Source organism: Cavia porcellus, unplaced genomic scaffold (assembly GCF_034190915.1).
Source record: "Cavia porcellus strain 051 isolate PalLab524CR breed Dunkin Hartley unplaced genomic scaffold, mCavPor4.1 scaffold_19, whole genome shotgun sequence".
NCBI lineage: Eukaryota > Metazoa > Chordata > Mammalia > Rodentia > Caviidae > Cavia > Cavia porcellus.
Genome location: NW_026947502.1, coordinates 30,131,239 through 30,150,311, shown reverse-complemented (window position 1 = coordinate 30,150,311; position 19,073 = coordinate 30,131,239). Strand labels below are relative to the sequence as shown.

The window sequence follows — 19,073 nt, the reverse complement described above, 5'->3', positions numbered from 1 at the left end:
TTATTTCTACATTGTGAATTTGTATTCACTTGATAAAATTTTTTCTTGTTTTGGCACTGGCGATTGAACTCAGTACCTTGAGCTATACCTCAACTCATTTTTATTTTTTGAGACAGTTGCTAGATTTCCAAGGTAGGACTCAAATTTAGGATCCTCTTGCCTCAGCTTCCCACAGTGTTGGGACTGCAGATGTGTGCCATCATATCTGGCCACTCTGTGAAATTTAAACATCCTAATCATCCAGGAAGATTAAAATTGTCCTACCTTAAGAGTTAGAAATTTAGCCTTTAGTTAAGTCTTTAATAAGGAACATTGTAAGATACAAGATCTTGTTAGTGATGGGGAAGTTGCTCCTTTGAGCCTGGGGTTATTCTCTAAAACCCTAAGTCCCAACAATCCTGGGAAAGATCACTGGGCCTGCCCCTTACAGCTGATTAGTGTTCTTGGTCAGGTTAGGCTGGGGAGGGGGTTGGCCACTGCTGGTTTTCAAAACTCCTCTTCCTGAAGAGGTTTGGCTCCCACTTGGGTACTGAGTTAACCCATCTTCAGTTACTGCTTTGACCAGCCACTTGATAACATCTCTGCAATGGAAAAAAAGAGAGAAAGGTTTTAACTTCTGGTATATTTATGGTGCTTGGGACTGCAGCCTTCAGCTATGATACAAGATCCCTAGATTTCTCCAATGGCAACAAAGGTGGCTTTAGACTATTTTTAATATATGAACAAGCCTTATTAAAACCCCATATTTAATTACAGCATAGTTAACTAAAATACCAACATTTCCCTTTGAGTTATAATTACTGAAAACCATGCCTGGGGTCAAAGAATATTATCTGTAGCTTTCTGGCCAAGAACCTCACTGAGCTAGACAGAAAGTCGGAGTGGATGACCATAAAAATTCCCATCAGTTTTCTATTACCAAGTGACATCTACTGATGCTAGTATATGAGGTTTAATGAATGTGCAAAGGTGTTGTTCCTTCTATAGGCTTAGGCTCTACAAGGCAGTAACATCCCATATACTCACAATTACTTTTGATGACCATGTAGGTAACCAAGAAAAAAATGGTGGACCCAATACACAGACCTAATTTGCTTTCTCCTAAAACTCTAGTGATATTACAGCACATTATTTTTTAAAGTATCCATAAGAGGGAAGAGGGAAGACAACAATAGTGAAATTTTGGAAGAGAGGGGACAAGCGAAACATATTCAATACCATGTAATATTACATAGCAGTCAAAATGAGTAACTTACAGTGACAAACAGTAATATGGCCAAATCTTAATATTACAAAACATTAGGTGAAAAATAAAAGTCTCAGTTGATTAAATACAACATAATACCTTTTAATATAAAGCCACAAGGAACTAACATAAAAATATATGTGTATTTACAGAAACACATATACTCTATAACTACGTATAAAGGAAAGGACTGAAATGATCAACTTTCAGGATGATGATTACCTCTGCTACAGGCAAGTGAAAAGGTGGGTGCCAGATGGACTTGTGGTACATCACAGGTAATTGTCAAAGTCCTACTCTTTGATTAGGGATGGGTAAAAAAAGACACTGATTGAAGGTAACCATTACCTAAGCAAGTAAACCAAATGTGTCATGTTTTAAGGATAATGTTTAATCCTAGTCTGTGACTTTGGTAAAGGGATAAAGGGATAACTTTTAGTTGACTCAGCAGAACTGATAAAGCTAAATCTTAGGCTAGCTGTAGAGAAGATTAATCCTATTTAATCCTAGTTATAAAACAAAAGGAAGGAAGGAAGAAAGAAAAGAGGTTCAATAAGCTCTGCAAATGAAGGTATAGAGTTTCTCTGATGAAAGGGAGAAAGGGGCTAAGTTTTAGAGTATGTGCTGCCGAAGTGAGCAAAAAAGGTGAAGCTGAAGTAAGAAGGGTGGCTGGAAAGCTGTTTAAAAAATTTCAGCCTCCTCGATCCTCTTTCCAACCCAGTGGACTGCAGGCCGCCTCTGTGGAGAGACGCAAGAGAGGTCTCTGATCTGGGATAGCGGATGCAGTGAGTGTGGAGGCAAAGGCCAGAGAAGACAGGGACCTGAATGAACACTGCATGCCAAGCGCAGACCTCCAGGTCACCTTCTCGTACCTCTCTTCCAAGCCCCTGGCATCCTGGTCTTTACTCTTTGTGTAGGAGACTGAAAGTCTTCTCTGGAAAACTCAACCTATCCAAAAGGGAAGATCTGAAGACAATGACATGACATTTTCTAAGAAACAGAAACAGTTCTACCTCTAGGAAAATATGGAGATGACAAGTCCTCCTCTGTCCTCAGAGCTTTCAGCATTTTTGAGTCTCACCTTTCAACATGGATACATTACTGAGGCATAGCAGACCAAGGAAAGTGTCTACCGTGAGAGTCAGAGATCAAACAGCCAGCACCAAACCCCTCCCCACAAAAGGACAATTTGGAGAGAATCAGAGAATAAATAAAACCAAAATCTATCATTAGCATTATCAAAGGTACGAGATGGCATGCGTTCAGGGAAGAAGAAAACAAGACAATCTACTTTCTTCTTTTGTTTTTATTTTTATTTTACTTTTTAGAACACGGTATACTATTTGTTGATTTTAATAAGAAAGATGTGGAGAAAAAAATAAGAGTTCTTGAAAATTAGAAATGTAACAGAAATGAAGAGTCCTATTTTCCAGAAATGAAGGATTATTTATCCAGATGGAAATGTCCCAAAGAATGCTGGATGCAAAGGGTAAATATAAACCTATAACAAGCATATAGAGCAAAAGGAATTTTATAAACGTCCAGAAGAAAAAATCAGAACATATATAAAACATCAGTAATCAAAATAGCTTATGATTTCTTAATAACATGTTACTAGATATGAGTCACTATGTGGGAAAAAAGTTTTCAATAAGAGGGTAAAAATTTTATTTCCCACATAACATTCTTAGAAACTTGTTAGAGATTGATTCATCAAAACAAAGAGCAAGTTGGACCCAGAGATCATGTGGACCTAGGAGATCAAGCCCAGCTGTGGCACCATAGCAAAATCCTGTCTTCAAAACAAAACAAAACAACTAACCAAACAACAACAAAAGAAGGCAAAAACAAAACAAAACAAAACAAAAAACCAAAACCAAGAAGGAAAAGGACATGGGACAAGAAAGAGGCAAAAGGAACATACAAGTTTATGAGTCCTGGCAATGACTGAAGGAGTCAAAATGCTCTAACTCAGACCTTCAAGAGGAAACTGCTAAGACTACCCAGCGGGAACAAATACTTTAAAGAGAGATTGAGACCAACTAGCAGGGAATTCAGGGTTGACTTTTGATATGCACACAAAAATCAGACAAATTTGAACTCTAGGGAAAGCAACAGACATGAATAAAAGGAAAAATAATCATAGTACCTGGCCTAACCTCTTACTGTCACACACAGTCATACCACAGACACATTGAACACTAACTTTAATAAAATTATAACTATATTAATTGTGTAAGGACTGGGAAACATGGTGGGGGAAGAGTTGTCTGCTTATCTTTCTTGAAGTAAGTCAATAACTGACAGTGGCCAACAAGTGAAAAATAAAGACATATAGAAGTAAATAGCAGAAGAATAAATTAAATGAGTTGGGAAAGGGAAGTGCAGGTTAAGAGGAACTACAGATTTATATATTTCTTTTATTTTAATTAAAAAAATTTTTTTTAAAAAAATTAGTACCAGGGATCAAACTCATGACCGTGTGCTTTCAAGGCAGGCGCTTAGGCTGCTAAGCTAAATCCCCCGCCGGTATATTTCTTAAATTTTGACAACTAGTTTATTCTTTGGATGCACAGTTGAAAATAAAAGAAAATCACTTTCTCTTCCACCAAAATTCCTATTTGAAGTATAATTTACATAGAATAAGTTATACAGATTTTATATGATGAGTTTAGATAAATTATGTATATATCCATGTATTCACCACATCAATCCAATATCCATGTCTTAATGAACCAAAGAGCTTATATAAATTGGTTATGGTGGCACACATCTAAAATCTCAGCACTATGGGAGGCTGAGGCAGGAAAATTGTAAGTTTGAGCTCAGTCTGAGCAATTAAGAGAGATCCTATCTTAAAAAAAATAGTGTGGGATATACTTTAACTGGAATGAGTGAATTATTTTTCATTGTTTAAGATCTTCTTCAAAACAGAAGATCTGACTGGGATTTCAAGTCTATAAATATTCTCCTTAGAGTTCAAGGCCAGCCTGGGATACAAGTAAGACTCTGTCTCAAAAAACCAAAAAACTGCCCCCTTAAAATATCTATTTTTAAACCCAAATATCAATTCATATAATTAATCCTATAAAAGGGAGAAATGAAAGCAACTATGGGAGCAATAGGTTCACATTTCCATGTTCTACTCACTCCAATGCCTACTCTCACCAAGTGTAATGGAAGACGGAACTGCTCTCATTACTTAACCTGTTTCCGCTTTAAAATTCAAGCATATTTTCCTAAGCCAATGGTGGCACATGTGCTGCAACTTGTTGTTTGTTACCATCAAAAACTCGCTCTAAAAGGTTCACCATCACAATGGAATATGGTTTTTGGGGAATGCAGGAAGGTCAGAATTCTCTGGGAACTAAGACCTCAAGTTCCCTGAGGCACTAATATATATATATATATATATATATATATTTTTTTTTTTTTTTTTTTTTTTTTTTTTAATGTCAAAAAGAAAGAAACTTCAATTGCAGTTCAGTTTAAGAATTCTTATGTTGGATAGCAGAACATGGTGGTTCACTCCTGTAATCCCAGCACTCAGGAGTCTGAGGCAGGATTGTCCTGAGGAGTGGCCAGTCTGGGCTGTAGACTTGATGGCCAGCCTGAATTACATAAGGAGACCCCGGGGAGTAGGGGGTCTTGTCTCTTAGCCTGTGTGTTGGCTGGGAGGGGTGGGTTGGCTTCCTGGTTTTCCTCTCAGCCTGCATGGCTGTTGCTGGCTCAAGGGAGGCACAGGTTGGCTTCTTGGTTCTCCTCCCAGCACACGTAGCTCTGGAACATTCATATTTATTGGGTTTATGAACAAAGGAATGGAATAATGAGGTAAAGTGGGAACTGAACAGAATCTTGGGAAGTTTAGATCAAAGACTTCTCCAAGTAGTACATTTTGCCAATTAAGAGAAATGTCCTATTTCTAGGATTGACATTTATAGCAGGAGGCAAATGGCTATAGCTATAGGCTTTACCTTACAAATTGGAGGAAGAGCCAGGTATCCTCAGCTATGGCTTTGTCTTACCCTCCAATGTGTCACAGTGTCACAAGCCAATACCATGTCCGCTGACACGGAGGGGTTCACTTATTGGACACCAGCCGCCAGTCCTGGAGCAAGTCATCTAAGCCTGGGACCGACTCATAAGAGTTTCATAGTGGTCTCTATCACTAAGCTCTTCACAGAGTCTATAAACTTCTATATAACAATTACTTTTCCTGACAATTACTAACATTTAAACTATGCATAAAATGCCACATACAGATGGACAGGGTTATGTAAGCTAATACCTACACAGTAATGGAATTCCCTTTTTTTAATTAGTTTTATTTTTATTTTTTAGAACTGGGGGTTGAACACAGGGCCTTCACACAGAGCTATGTCTCCACCTTTTCCACCTGCCACTTTTTTTTGAGACAAAGGCCTGTGTCACTAAACTGCCCAGGCTGGGCTTGAACTTGTGATCCTCCCACCTTAGTTCCTCAGAGTGCTGGGATTACAGGTATGCATTACCATACCTGGTTTGGAGTAATTATAATAGTCTATATCTAACATTATCCTATAAAAACTATTCTCAACAAATATGAAGGACCATGTGGAAATGTAAGTATGAGTAGAATAATTTCAAGGCTGCTCTTAAAAATAGGAATATTGGTACACCTTTCTAGTGTGATCCATTTCCAAAAAAGGCAAGGCATGAATTCCCAGAAGGAAAGTTTCAGCCTAAGATCTTCATCTTCCAGCATACAGCAGTTTCGCATTTCAAAACTTTTAGGAACTGCGGTCCCAGTTCTACAGAAAAGTGAACCAACTAAACAAACAAAACAAAACACATGCTTGCTACTTTTCTGAAACTTAATGGCAGCCACATGACCTACGGCCATACCTACTACTTTTTAAATACTAGTAGTGAAAAATGAGATTTATATGAAGTTCACAGTGGAATAAAAATAAATTAGTTTTTGAGATAGGGTCTCACTATGTAGTTTAGGTTGGTGTTGAACTATGTAGTCCTGGCTGGCCTCAAACTCACAGTGGTTCTCCTGTCTCAGTATCCTAGGTGCTAGGTGTACACCACCCTGCTCAGGGGGAAATACATTTAAATGTATAAAAATGGAAATGTTTTACATGTGAAGGTTTCCCTCTGGATCTCACAAGGCTGTTCAGAGAATATGGGACTAGTCATGCTAATGGTAGTCAGATGGTCTTGACAGAAAAATCACCTCAGTGCTGGTGCTTGTCACATTGTTGGTGCAGAGAAGGTTTCTTTTCTGATTATCTACAGTTCTAATAACTATCCCTATGACAGGATCTAGTTCTCATCCATCTGATACCTTCTGGGCCTCAGCCCTTACCGTTTGTCATCACAGGCTCTGTGGGCTGCTCACCTGACATTGTGGGGCTGCTTGTCACAGGACAGCACAGTGTTGGCAATGGACTGCTGCAGGTGGTGCCGCTGTCTCCTCAGTGTGTGCTGGAAGTCATCTTCCAGGGTCTGTACTACGTAACGCAGAAAAAGGATTCGCCCAGGCAGAATCTGACCCTTTGGGAGCAAGAATGACAAGTCACTTTTCTTTTTAGTCTTCCGGATGACAGTGAGCACTGGCTGTCATAACCACAAGGTCTTCTGGATTCAGTGGCGCACCTCTGCAATTCCAGATACTTTAGAGGCTGAGGTAGAAGGACTGCCGTTCAAGGCCAGCTTGGGCAACTCAGTGAACCCTCAATAAAAATAAAACCTAAACAAGGGCTGGAGATGTACAGTACTTGCTTAGCACGCACAAGGCCCTGGAATCAATCCTGAGTACTACAAAAACCAAACCAAACCAAACCAAACCAAACCAAACCAAACCACATCATATCCCAAAGTCCAAGGGAAAGTAATGAGTTTGTGCCCTAAGGAGAGGCTTCCTAGAGAGAACAGGGAGTCAGGGTCACTGCAAAACTGGAAAAATAGGGGAGCTGCTAAAGGAATCATATTCTGTAAGGACCCAGAAATTGTTGTTCCCCTAAGAATTAAAAAACAATTTATTTATTTGAAAGATCTAGGACTCTACAGATAATTAGAATTTCTTAATAGCTAAGGTACAAGTGGAGGTCTGCTAGAGTCTCTATGATTGTAGTTTTTGATTTTAACAATCATGGGAAGCTAGTTTCTCTAACTCACTGGTCTTAATCAGACTCAGGATAAACACAAAACTGGGATGTACACACATAATCCCAGCACTTGGGAGGCTGAGGCAGGAAGACTGCCGTAACTTCAGGGTTAGCCCTGGCTGCATAGTGAGTTTATGGCCTGCCTGGACTAACAGTGAGACCTTGTCTCAAAAACAACAAACGAACACTCCTCCTCCAAACTAGCACAAAACTGGGCTATCAGATCAGAGAGAAACTGGTTCTTTAATGACTGCTGAGCTACTAGATCAGTATCATTATGTCCACTCTACTGCTGCACTTCCAGTATTACATGCCAATACATGTCAGCTTAAGGTTCCATCTCAACTAGCAAGGCTGAGCTAGGTATTCTGTTACAGTGAAAGGAGAATAACTCACACAGGTAAAAAGCATGGGCTTTGGTGGCACACACAGACCTTGTGTTTTTATTGTCTGTTTGCTTTATATCTAGCTTTATTGCTTATTTAACCTACTCAATCTCATCCTTAGTGGTGTTGTGATTTACGTGGGATAATCTACTCTAACCAAAGATTGAGTTACTGTGCCCTCACTTATCAACATTAGACATGATTTACTGGATCTTCTGTGCTACATCAGGATTTAACTCCCTTATGCCAAACTTTTCTTCTAGAAATAACTGTTCTCTGTCATCTATAGGCACTATCTCCTGGTTGGCCCTTTACTTCCTTGTTGCTGGGACAAAATACACAACACATACAAGTTAAAGGAGGAAAGATTTATTTTAGCTCAGTTTGTGCCATGTCACCCTCCAAGGCAGGGTGACATGGCAGAGGGGCGACCCAGAGGAGAAACAGTACATTGCATGGAGGCAGGAACCAGCGATCAGAGAGCCTCCCTTTTCCTCTTTATTCCATTCCAACTATAAGCCTATTGGCTGGTATTTTTCAAGTGCAAAGTAGGTTTTTCATCTTCAGTACATTTAGCCACACCCAAAACTATGCTAATCTGATCAATAGCCTCATATAGTTATCACACCGATAAGCCATATTCACACACCTTAGATCCAGCTACCTCTGAAAGCCCCCCCCCCCCTGTGAGTGCATGAGGCTTTGGGGGAACATCTTGATACAAGCTATAACAACTACTTTGAAAGATAAAGGTGTTATAATAGTTCTACTACTTTTACAGACCTTATTTCTTTTCATCTCCCAAACTTTTATTTCTACAATTTTCAACTTATATTATCAAGGGTAAAAAAATTATCTCCTATTTTGTATAGAAATTGATTCTGAATTATAGCACTAGTTTTTACAGCATGAGAAGTATGTTAATATTATTCATTACACTGGAAATTCATATACTATATTAAAATACTATTCCTTTCTTGTGAAGTTTTTTCTTTTTCTCAAGAGTTTTATTTTTTTTCTTCTCCCTCCATTCCTATTTTGCAGCAGTTTCTAAGCTACGCTGCTATTCTCTCAGGACAGACACTAGTTACTTGGGCAGACTCCAGATGAACCTGCACTACGGGTGTACAGTATGCTCTCGTTTCTGTCCTACGTAGAATCTTTTCAGCTGTGGCTTAGTGGGCATGGGATGGCCAAGAACATGGCAAAGCACCACAAACATTCAGATGTCTTCAATGGAGTATTTTCTTGGTTGTGTATTGCTTTAGTCACTGTAGTTACTCTGCTCTCTAAAGTTCTCACAAAGGTATACACACACACATATATATAGTCTCCCTGTGCAGTTCAGGCTGGCCTTAAGTTCACTACATAGCCCAGGCTGGCCTTGAAATTACAGACATCTAGGAAGTTGTGCTAGAGCTACAGGTGTGTGCCACCATGCCCATTGGTCCATATATTGTTAACTGTGTCTTCATTAGACAACATGGGGCTGACACTCCCTAGTCTATTGCTGATGCCTCTCTGAACATTCCTACTCACAGTCCTCTGCAATGTCACTCCAACTGAGACTAACTGCTCCCTAAGTCTGCTATTCATTGTAATTTTGAGACTTTTATTCAATATTATTTTAGACTTGATCTAGAGTTCCTTATATATCTCTTTGTTTTAGATATTCCCTCATTCCTTAGATATATACCCAAAGAGGACTTCTTCCTAAGAAATAGTGTGGAGATATGTTTTCAGGTTCATGCATATCTGGAAATGTCTTTATTCACTTTCATACTTAATTCATAGTTTGGCTGAGTATAGAATTCTAAGTTGAAAACTGTTTCATCTAATTGCTTTAAGGTGAGCAGACAGAAAGTTGGCAATTAAATTCTGGGGTCTGTAAAAATCAGAATGTGGGACATTTTTTCTGGAGTACCAACTGTACATGAGCTATCTTTGCTATAGGTGGTTTATTAATGTCTTTACACAATAAATCTTTTGGTTTTTTGCCTAAAGGGTATAGAGTGAACTTTTTGTGCTAAAGAACCAAGAGGCTATTTCATGTAAATATTTTTAATAGATAACCAATTGCAGCTTATATCTGACCGCTATCTTTTACCATGTATACTGTATTCCTGAGTCCAAAATTCTAGTCTGAAGGTGTTCTAATTCTTTTCTCCTTGCCTGCAGCTTCTTCCACATTTATTTCTGCTGTGGTTTCTCTCAAACTTCATCAGTTACCATTCTTATAAGCTTTTTGATCTTCCAAATCTTTAGTGACATCTATTGTCCTTCCCTTTATTTTCATAACCATGGATTTGTAACTTTCTCCATTTATTTACTAGTATTTTTAATGGGCTCTCAAGAAGGTGCAGGAAAATGTATATATTCATATTTGCATCAGAAGGCAGCACACATCATTTTAATAGTAATACTATGGTAGGGATGTCAGGAGGGAATAATAAGAGGCTTAACTAACAGATTTCCTATCACTTTTCTTACAGTTAAAACCTCCTCTGCAAAAGATACTCCTTCAAGACTATGAGGTTACCTCTTCTTCCATGACATAGGTAAGCAGCTTCCAGTCCCACTCCACTGTCTTGGCATTGGCTGGATGTAGCCTGAAAGTCAAGTAACATCAATTAGAATTCTGGAGAATTTTGTGGGGAAAGGGATGGGATGTGGAAGATGATACAAGAAAAAGAGTCTTTTCTTATCCCTAGAGCTCTGACCCATTCCTTGGTATCCAAAATACATAAATATGAACACAGTGGAACTCCCCTTTTAGGAAGCACTGTCTGTTTTTTGGGGATTGAACGCATAGTCTCATGCTTGCCAGGCAGGTGCTTACATTGCTGAGCTAAACCTCTGGCCCCAGAAGCACTGTCTTAAAGAAACCAACTTCCCAGCACTCTCAGCCAATTAGCTTTACCCACCAGGATGAAACACGAGATTCTGAGTTAATTGTAATACTCTACCCCTCAATTCACAGTGATTGGTTCCAAGATGGATCACATCTCATGTTAGGCCAATTAAACCCCACAAGACTCAAATTTGAGAACTCTTACTGTAAGTGTTATAAAAGCCTGAGCCCCAGGACTACTCAGTAATGGTTGAAAACAAAATTGAAGCAGAGATAGAAAATGGACACTGGTAACCCATTATGAACACAGGATCAAGTCACATCTTATTCCTAAATTTAGGAAGACAAGCCATTAAATTCTCTTTTACCAGTTGTTAAGCCAGTTTTGACTGAATTTCCCATCACCTGTAATCCAATAATGCTATTACATTAAGAAACCTTCTCTAACGGTTAGTTGAATAAAGCACAGACAAGAGAAAACTGGGCCTTGAGTCTAGGTTTCCCTGGAGATTTTGCCAAAAAGTGTTAAGTTCATACTGTTGAATTTTCATGAGAAGCATGTAGGCATCCTTGAGGACATCCACTGTCTCAGAGTCACTGAGCAGGATTTTCTGGATGATGTGAGCCACAATTTCTCTAGGTGGGTAATGCTGGGGTGACACAAAGTCCATCAGAAACTGCACAGTCCCCAGAGGAAAGTTTTCTTCAATAGTGTTTGTCACCATTCGTAGTCTTCGATGAGGTATGGGTTCTAGTTTTTGAGCCTTACTCTGTAGAGATGAGGAAAAAAAAATTAGGGTGGATTTCTATAGTACATAAAAGCAAAATTTCTGGAACTAATTGAAGACAGTAACATTTTCCATGCACATAACTGAAAAAAGGAGAGACAAGAAAGTCTTATCTAAAAACAATGGGCCAGATATGTAGCTCAGTGGCATAGCACCTGCCTGGCAAGTGCATGGCCCAGAGTTTGATTCCCAGTACCAAAAAAGAAACAAAACAAAACAAAACAAACAAAAACCCCAAAATTAATGACGTGGGGGAAAAGCTTATATAAAATTCTGTAAGTTTTTATTTTTGTTTTTCATTTTTTTTTTTTTTTTGTCTTTTTCTTTTTTATCGGTACCGGGGATTGAACTCATGACCGCCTGCTTGCAAGGCAGGTCTGTATGCTGCTGAGCTAAATCCCCTTTTGTTTTTCATTTTATTGAGAGTGTCTCACTAGGTAGTGCATGCTGGCCTTGAACTTGGTTATATAGCCCAGGTTGGGCTCACACTCACTGCAATCCTCTTGCCTCATCCTCCCAAGTAATGGAATTATAGGCATGTGCTACTATGCCGAGCCCTAAGTTTACGTAAAACTAAAGGATAAGAATTCTAAATTTTAAGCCGGGCGTGGTGGCTCACTCCTGTAATCCCAACACTCTGGAAGCTGAGGCAGGAGTATCGTTGTGAGTTCGAGACCAGGGTAGGCTATAAAGTGAGCTCAAGGCCAGCCTGAACTGCATAGTGAGACTCTGTCTCAAAAAAACAAACAAACAAACAAAAAAAACCCCAAAAAACAAAAACAAAAAAATTCTACATTCTACGTATAACCTGACTTGATTTATGTTAAAATATAGCATGAAAAAGAAATATAAAGAGCAGAGAGAGTCAAGAGCCAGTATAAGTTATTTTAGAGTGAGGGTGACAGATTTAGGGTAGTTGTAATGCTGCATCAGACACTGAAATAGAGATAAGAAAGAAGATTTAAATGCTTTGTTATTGGGAGACGAATCTTGATTTCTTGTTCTTTTAAGACATCAATAAATATTAAATTGCTTTTCCCTACAAAAAATATAAATAAAGATGGCAAGGGATGAAAAGTGATTTTTTATTATTTGGTCATGGAATTAGGGTGATTTTTCTGTATAAGTTCCTTTGCATTTTTCAATTTTTCCATAATAGATATTTATTAATTTTATGACTAGAAGAACAAACTGTAACACTAAGAAATATGTTATTATTCCTAGTTTATAGATAAACTGCAATTTAGAGTAAGAATTTATCATACAACAAATAGCATGGCAGAAATTGGTTTCAAACACAGATGGAATAACTTCAGAGCTACCTTCTTAACCCCTGCTCTCTAGAAACAATAAAAACAATTGTGTATATTATATATGGCTCAGCAGTAGAGCTTCTGTTATGAGTGAAGCTCTAGCTCTGGGTTTGAATGCTAGCACCCAACATAAAAGCAAACAAATGAATAAACTTCACAAGAAATGTATAATATAAATATATATGTGTGTATATATATATATATATATATGTAATACAGTACACAGATATATGCTGAAATTAAAAATTCAAATGGTTATGTATTAAAAGACAACTGGGAAGGAAAATTATTCACAATAATAAATGCTGCCTGAGAGTACTATGAATGATGAAAAAAGTATATATATGTTTTGTAGTATTGAGAATTAAACCCAGGGTCTCATACCTGGTAGATAAGCATTTACCACTGAATTACATACATAGCCCTTCTCATTTTGTTTTGAGACAGGGTCTTGCTAAGCTGCCCAGGCTAGCCTCAAACTTGTTATCCTCTTGTTTCAGTCAAATTCTTTATATTTTAAAATGTCTTTTTTTTTTTCAAGCAAAATACAGCACACATTTATTGACTCCAATAACTCTCAGTCAAGATTTCAGCAAAGTAAACAGAAAATAGAATTGGGTACAAGTAAGCAATGCAGTAACATTATTCTATTTTAATATTAATTTTCAACCCACATATAAGTTTTATAATAAGAACCGCTGTTAATAAGTATTACTGATTTTAAGAGAACTAAATAAATATCTTACTCAATCATATGATAGTGCAGTAAATTAGTAATGACTTGAATTGCCCTTCTAGAAAATCTTCTGGAGCAGAGAAGACCAGTTGGCTTTTCTTACGTCTCAAATAACCTACCATCAGCTCATTGGTGAGAAGATCACTGCATAAGGCATGCAATGAGAAGAGTGATAGAAGGCAGAGAACAAAAGTCTTGCTTGGGTCACTCATTTTATAGATGTGTGGTGCATTTTGTAATCTTGAAACTGTATTATTAATTCTTTTGGTCTACAAATAGAGAAATCTAAAAACAAAACTGCTTACAAATTGTTTTGATTCCTATATTTCTAAAGGAAAAAAATTTTTTTGAGTAGTAAGGGTTGAACTCAAGGCTTCATGCATGGTATGCAAGTGCTCTATTATCAAACTACACCTCAGCCCTGAAATAAATATTTATAGAAAAGCAGCTGTATGTTTTTACATATTTACCTGTAAGTCAAACAACTGTACAGTTATGGTTGGGATCCAAAATTCTCCACAAGGCTCACTGTGTTAAAGGCTTGTATTAGTGGGTTTTGGGGAAACGACTGGATTATAAAGGCTCTGACTTCACAAGTGGATTAATTCACTGATGGTACCATGATTTGATGGCAGTATTAGGAGGTGACAGAAATAGGTCTAAAGGAAGGAGTGAATCATGGGAGGACAAACTTGGTGACAGCCCTTCCTCTTTGGTTATCTTCCTTTCTCTCTGCTTCCTGGCTACAACGAGGTGAGCAGCTTTTCTCTGCCACTCCATTGTACCATGCTGTTCTGTCTTAGGACAGATCCAAAGTAATGGAGCCACTGGACCATGGATTGAAACCTCTGAAACTATGTGCCAAAATAAATCTTTCCTCCTTTAAGCTGTTTTTCTCAGGTATTCTGTCACAGTGATGAGAGGCTCACTAACACATGTAGGATACAGACTTTGTGGTTCTTATGTTAGAGTTAACAGTGAGACTCAGAGGAGATAAGGCCAATGGCTGATCAAGTGGCAGTTGTGGAAACTAAAGAAGTTCTAAGAAAATGTACTCATTGAAAGCCTAAAAGAAACCAGAAGAGATAGGAAACATTTATAGACATATTCTAGAAATCTCAGGTTAAGAAGGTAAAAAATGAAGATGAAGAATGAAATCTACTCTGTGTAGCCAAACTGCCAACTCATAATCTGAGCTAAGTGCACAGAGAAGGGGGACACCTTCAAAGTACTGTACCCTTGACTATGGAAACATATCCTGAAGTCACATAAGGATATTTTGTTTGTTTGGTTTTGGTTTTTTGAGACAGGGTTTTGCTCCACAGTTCAAGCTGGTCTAGAGCTCACTATGTAGTCCACACTGAACTTGAATTTGCAGTGATCCTCCTGTCTCAGCCTACGGAGTACTGGGATAACAGGCATGCATCACCACACTTAGCTTCTGTAGGTACTCTTGAAATGGACAGATGCTTCACCAACCTAAGGCAACCCACAGCAAAAAAAAGAGAATGAGCTAGTGGTCAGATACAACTTGGAAGGATCAGACATAAATGTAGACTCCTGGCATTTGCTAAGCTAAGCACTGATTGCTTGGACTTTTAACTTTCTTTAAGCCACTCCTTTTAATGCTGGATATGGGATTGTAGGTAACATAAAATCCAGCCAAAGAAAGACTTCACCCTGTGGGATTAAGACACAGAATTCTTCCTTCACACATCTAATTTAGTTCTCATAGATCAGTTAAGATCAATGGAAAGTAACATTCTAATTAGTCTTAGGATTAATTTTCTATCCTAAAATGCAGAGTTATAATTCTGGAGGCACTTAAGTGTTATAAGACTATTAAATCTGTTATATGGGAGCTGTAACAAAGCTGCCAGGAAGAGAAACAAAGGTAAAGGAACTAAAGACAGGAATTTGACAAAGGCCTATGATGAACCAAACACAAACAGGCATCTTTTATTACTGCTCTTAATGGCATGGTGAGGATCCACTTTACAGAGAGGAAGGCTAATACTCTCGAAGGCTAAGTGATTTCACAGTTCTGGTTTTTAAGGATGGAGCTGAAATTGGACTTGGACACGACCTTAAATTGAACGGTCTCTCCGTAAGTAAGAAAAAGATAAAAATGTCATTTACACTTGGCTCATCCTTTCGTACAGGAACTTTTGTCATAGATGTCTTTATTTGAGGCCTACAGACAAGACACTTAAACCCTAGTGGGAGGGAAGTTAGCTCACCTCTCGTGCATCTTTATCTGGGATTAGTGTCTGGAAGAAGAGGTGATGTACTGGAGGTCTCAAGAAGTACTTCATTCTATGCAGGCAGGGCCTGTTGTACAGCCCGCCTTGCAGTGTTTGTGCTTGTACCCGGACAGACTTGGCACAGGCAGGCTCTGACAATGACATCTCTTTCCTGGCAGATGTTTCTGTGACAGAAAGCCAAGGAACCTTCTCTAAGGAAGTTTCAGATTGTGGAGATGGTGAGTCTGGGGAACAACTTGTAGAGGATGGAGTTGAGATATCCATAGGACTGTCACAATTCTGTACATCATTCTCGGGAGAGTTAGGTCTGTCTTGTGGCAAGGGAGGCAAGTCTCCTTGTGAACATGGCATGTCTCTTGATGAGCGCACCATGTTTTCAGGTGAATGTAATACATCTGGCAAAAGCAGCGCACCTCTGGGTGACTGTGATGTATTGTCTGGTGACTGTATTATGTTGCCAGGTAACTGTGGTATATTTTCCAGTGACTGTGACATGTCTTGCAGTGGCTTTATGTTTTGCTGGTATGCCACATCTTGTGGATACAACAGGTTTTGAGGTGGGCCTGGTATATCCTGAGGTAGGCCCAGGGAGCCTTGAGGTGGGCTCAGTGAGCTGTGAGGATGCCATGATGAATCTCGAGATAGGACTGGAATATTCTGCTGAGTGCATGGTACATCTTGAGGAGGGCATGGCACTTCTTGAGATGGGCGAGGCAAAGCTGGTAGCTGGCACTGAGTGGTTTGTGATGGGCATGACAAGGCTCGCGGTGGGCATGAGGCGGCTCGTGGAGGACATGGTGAGGCTCTTCGTGGGGATGGAAAGCCTCGCAGTGAGCATGGCAAAGTTTGTGGTGGGCAAGGCTCACCTTGCCGTGGGCATGACAAGGGTGCCCTCTGATTGCTATTACTATTATTGCTTGTGGGGAGGAAGAAGCTAACATCTGAAGATAGCTGTGTGCTTGGCAAGAAGCTGAGGTCATTTAGGAACGTAGCTGAGCTACAATTTGGCTCTTCTGGATAAACAGAGTCCTGGCTGATGGATGCAAGGGGTTGAAGATTTTCAAAAGAAGTTTCTTCCAACAGCTCCAAATCCACAGGAACACTGTTAATGATTCTTTGTGTCACAGGCCAAGAGCTTCTATTCCCTCGAGCTTCTGTTACCTCTTTGCTAGACAAGCTGGCACATGTCTGAAGACTGGCTGGTTCCTTCTGAGAGGGCACAACAGATTCTAACGTCAAATCAAGAGTGTCAATAGGTCTATTTTCTTCCTCACTTCTTGTCAGGTCAATCACACAGAGCCCATTGCGATCCTTCGCTCTTGGTCTGGTTTCTCTAGTTAAGTCAATGAAGTCCTGTTGAAAGGTTATGAGAAGAAAAGAATTAAACAATGAAGTTGCAACTTTAGTTAAGAAGAACTTAAGTTTTTTTGTTTTGTTTTTTGGTACCGAAGATCGAATTCACAACTGTGTGCTTGCAAAGCAGGCACTTATGCCGCTGAGCTAAATTAAATCCCTAGCCCTTGAACTTAAGTTTTTATGAGTATTATTTAATGGAAATTTATACATCTTTTATAACATAAGCATGAGTTTATATCCTCTGTTCAACATTTTGTTAGTATTGAAGGTGTGAATTTCTATACTTCTTAAATTCTTCAATTATCCAAAGGCTTGATGTATATACTGTTTACATCAAGCCAGGGGATAATAATACTGCAAGTAAAAGAAAAGATACACAAAAACATTGGAAAAGCCAGGTTTACATATGGAAGCATAGTGGGATTTTTTTTTCTGGTCTAAGGGAGACAGAGGAGTAGGAGGGGATATTGCAATCTTCACAAAATAGAAAGCAACCTTTTTTTTGGAAAAGCAAATACCCATGATAATTACAACAGAAGCTAAACAAGAGGATCTTTGTGCCTAGAACATGTTAATTGCTTTCATATATTTTACATTTGCATAATAACCCTGCATCAACATCTCCATTATACAGAGGAGAAAGGTAATTTAAAGGGATGAAGTTATTTACCAAAGCATTACACAGCTAACTGCACAGAAACAGACATTCAAATCAAGATCTGTCTCCTTTCCTTGTTGGGACCTAGGAGTGTATTTCATTCAGTATGTAATCAGCTTAAAAAGAGACTCCAAAGAAAATACAACAAAACCAATAGTGTTAGTCTGTACTCTACCTACATTAACAAATGGCAAACCTATCTCTGCTTCTATTCCTCAGCAAATTGATCAGGCAATTCATAAAGCTGATTGATGGCAGCCAAGGATGCTATAATAAAAATTTGTACCATGAACCTGGAACAATATTGCTGTAGTTTCTAGGTGTCTTCTCATCTGGTTGGACACCACTACCATTGGTACATTAGAGTCCTGAGGCTCAAATGCTACTCTTCTTACTACAATTATTACTCTCTCTCTGTCACTATCACTGTCACTTCCTGCTAAAATGCAATGTCACCATTTCTCTCCCATTTAAAACCCATCAACAGATCCACATGACCTACAGGATAAAGGTCAAATGCCTTAGTAAAGTTCATATGATGCTTCACAATAAGATCTATACTTATCTCCAGTCTGTCTTCTCCTCCTCATCATACAATCAAATCACACAGAACCACTGAAGAACTCTAAATGCACCTAGCTTTTCCAATGTCTCTGTGTATCTTTTACTTTTTTTCTTTTCAATCTGCATTCTTTCTTGCTGGTCCTCCTTACTGCAAACATCCAGTACAATTCAGGACAGATGTACTGGGGATGGATATTCTTGCTTTGTTCTTGAACCTAAAGGCTTTCAGAATTTCATCAAGTTTTTGTTGTTAGCTTTGTGGTTTTCACAGATACTCTTTATTAGAATGAGGAGCTATTTTTCTTTTCTTAGGCAACCACTTGTAATTGCAAAGAGCTGTTAAATTTTGTCAAATGCTTTTCTGCTCATATTGATCATTATCAGAAAGTATATGGATTGGTTTTTCTAATTCTAAATTACCTTGCAATATTAGGAAAATTTGATTATGATGTATGATTTCTTTTTTACATTGTTAGGCTTTAGTGTATCAATGTTAAAATTTTTTTGCATATTGATGTGGTATGTTTGTAATTTTGTATTCTTACCATTTGTCTTTTTATTTTTGTTGCTAGAAACTGATCTCATAAAAAATTTTTTTTTTGTCTTTTTTGTTTTTATCGGTACCAGGGATCGAACTCACGACTGCCTGCTTGCAAGGCAGGCGCTTATGCTGCTGAGCTAAATCCCCAGACCCTTCATAAAATTTCTTGAGAACTATCCCTACCATTTTTCTTTAGGATATGTTGGAATGGTACT

General features: G+C 38.5%; 1 protein-coding gene across 1 annotated transcript in view; it reads right to left on the bottom strand.

Annotated features, from left to right (window-relative positions):
* Simc1 (SUMO interacting motifs containing 1) overlaps window positions 1-19,073 on the bottom strand; it is a 106,448-nt gene that overhangs the window by 13,817 nt on the left and 73,558 nt on the right. Inside the window, exons 2-6 of the mRNA XM_063230810.1 lie at window positions 15,716-17,092; window positions 11,176-11,408; window positions 10,327-10,396; window positions 6,633-6,787; window positions 429-581 (exon numbers count right to left, since the gene is read on the bottom strand). Coding sequence (XP_063086880.1) covers window positions 429-581; window positions 6,633-6,787; window positions 10,327-10,396; window positions 11,176-11,408; window positions 15,716-17,092 — 1,988 coding nt within the window. The remainder of the gene's footprint in view (window positions 1-428; window positions 582-6,632; window positions 6,788-10,326; window positions 10,397-11,175; window positions 11,409-15,715; window positions 17,093-19,073) is intronic.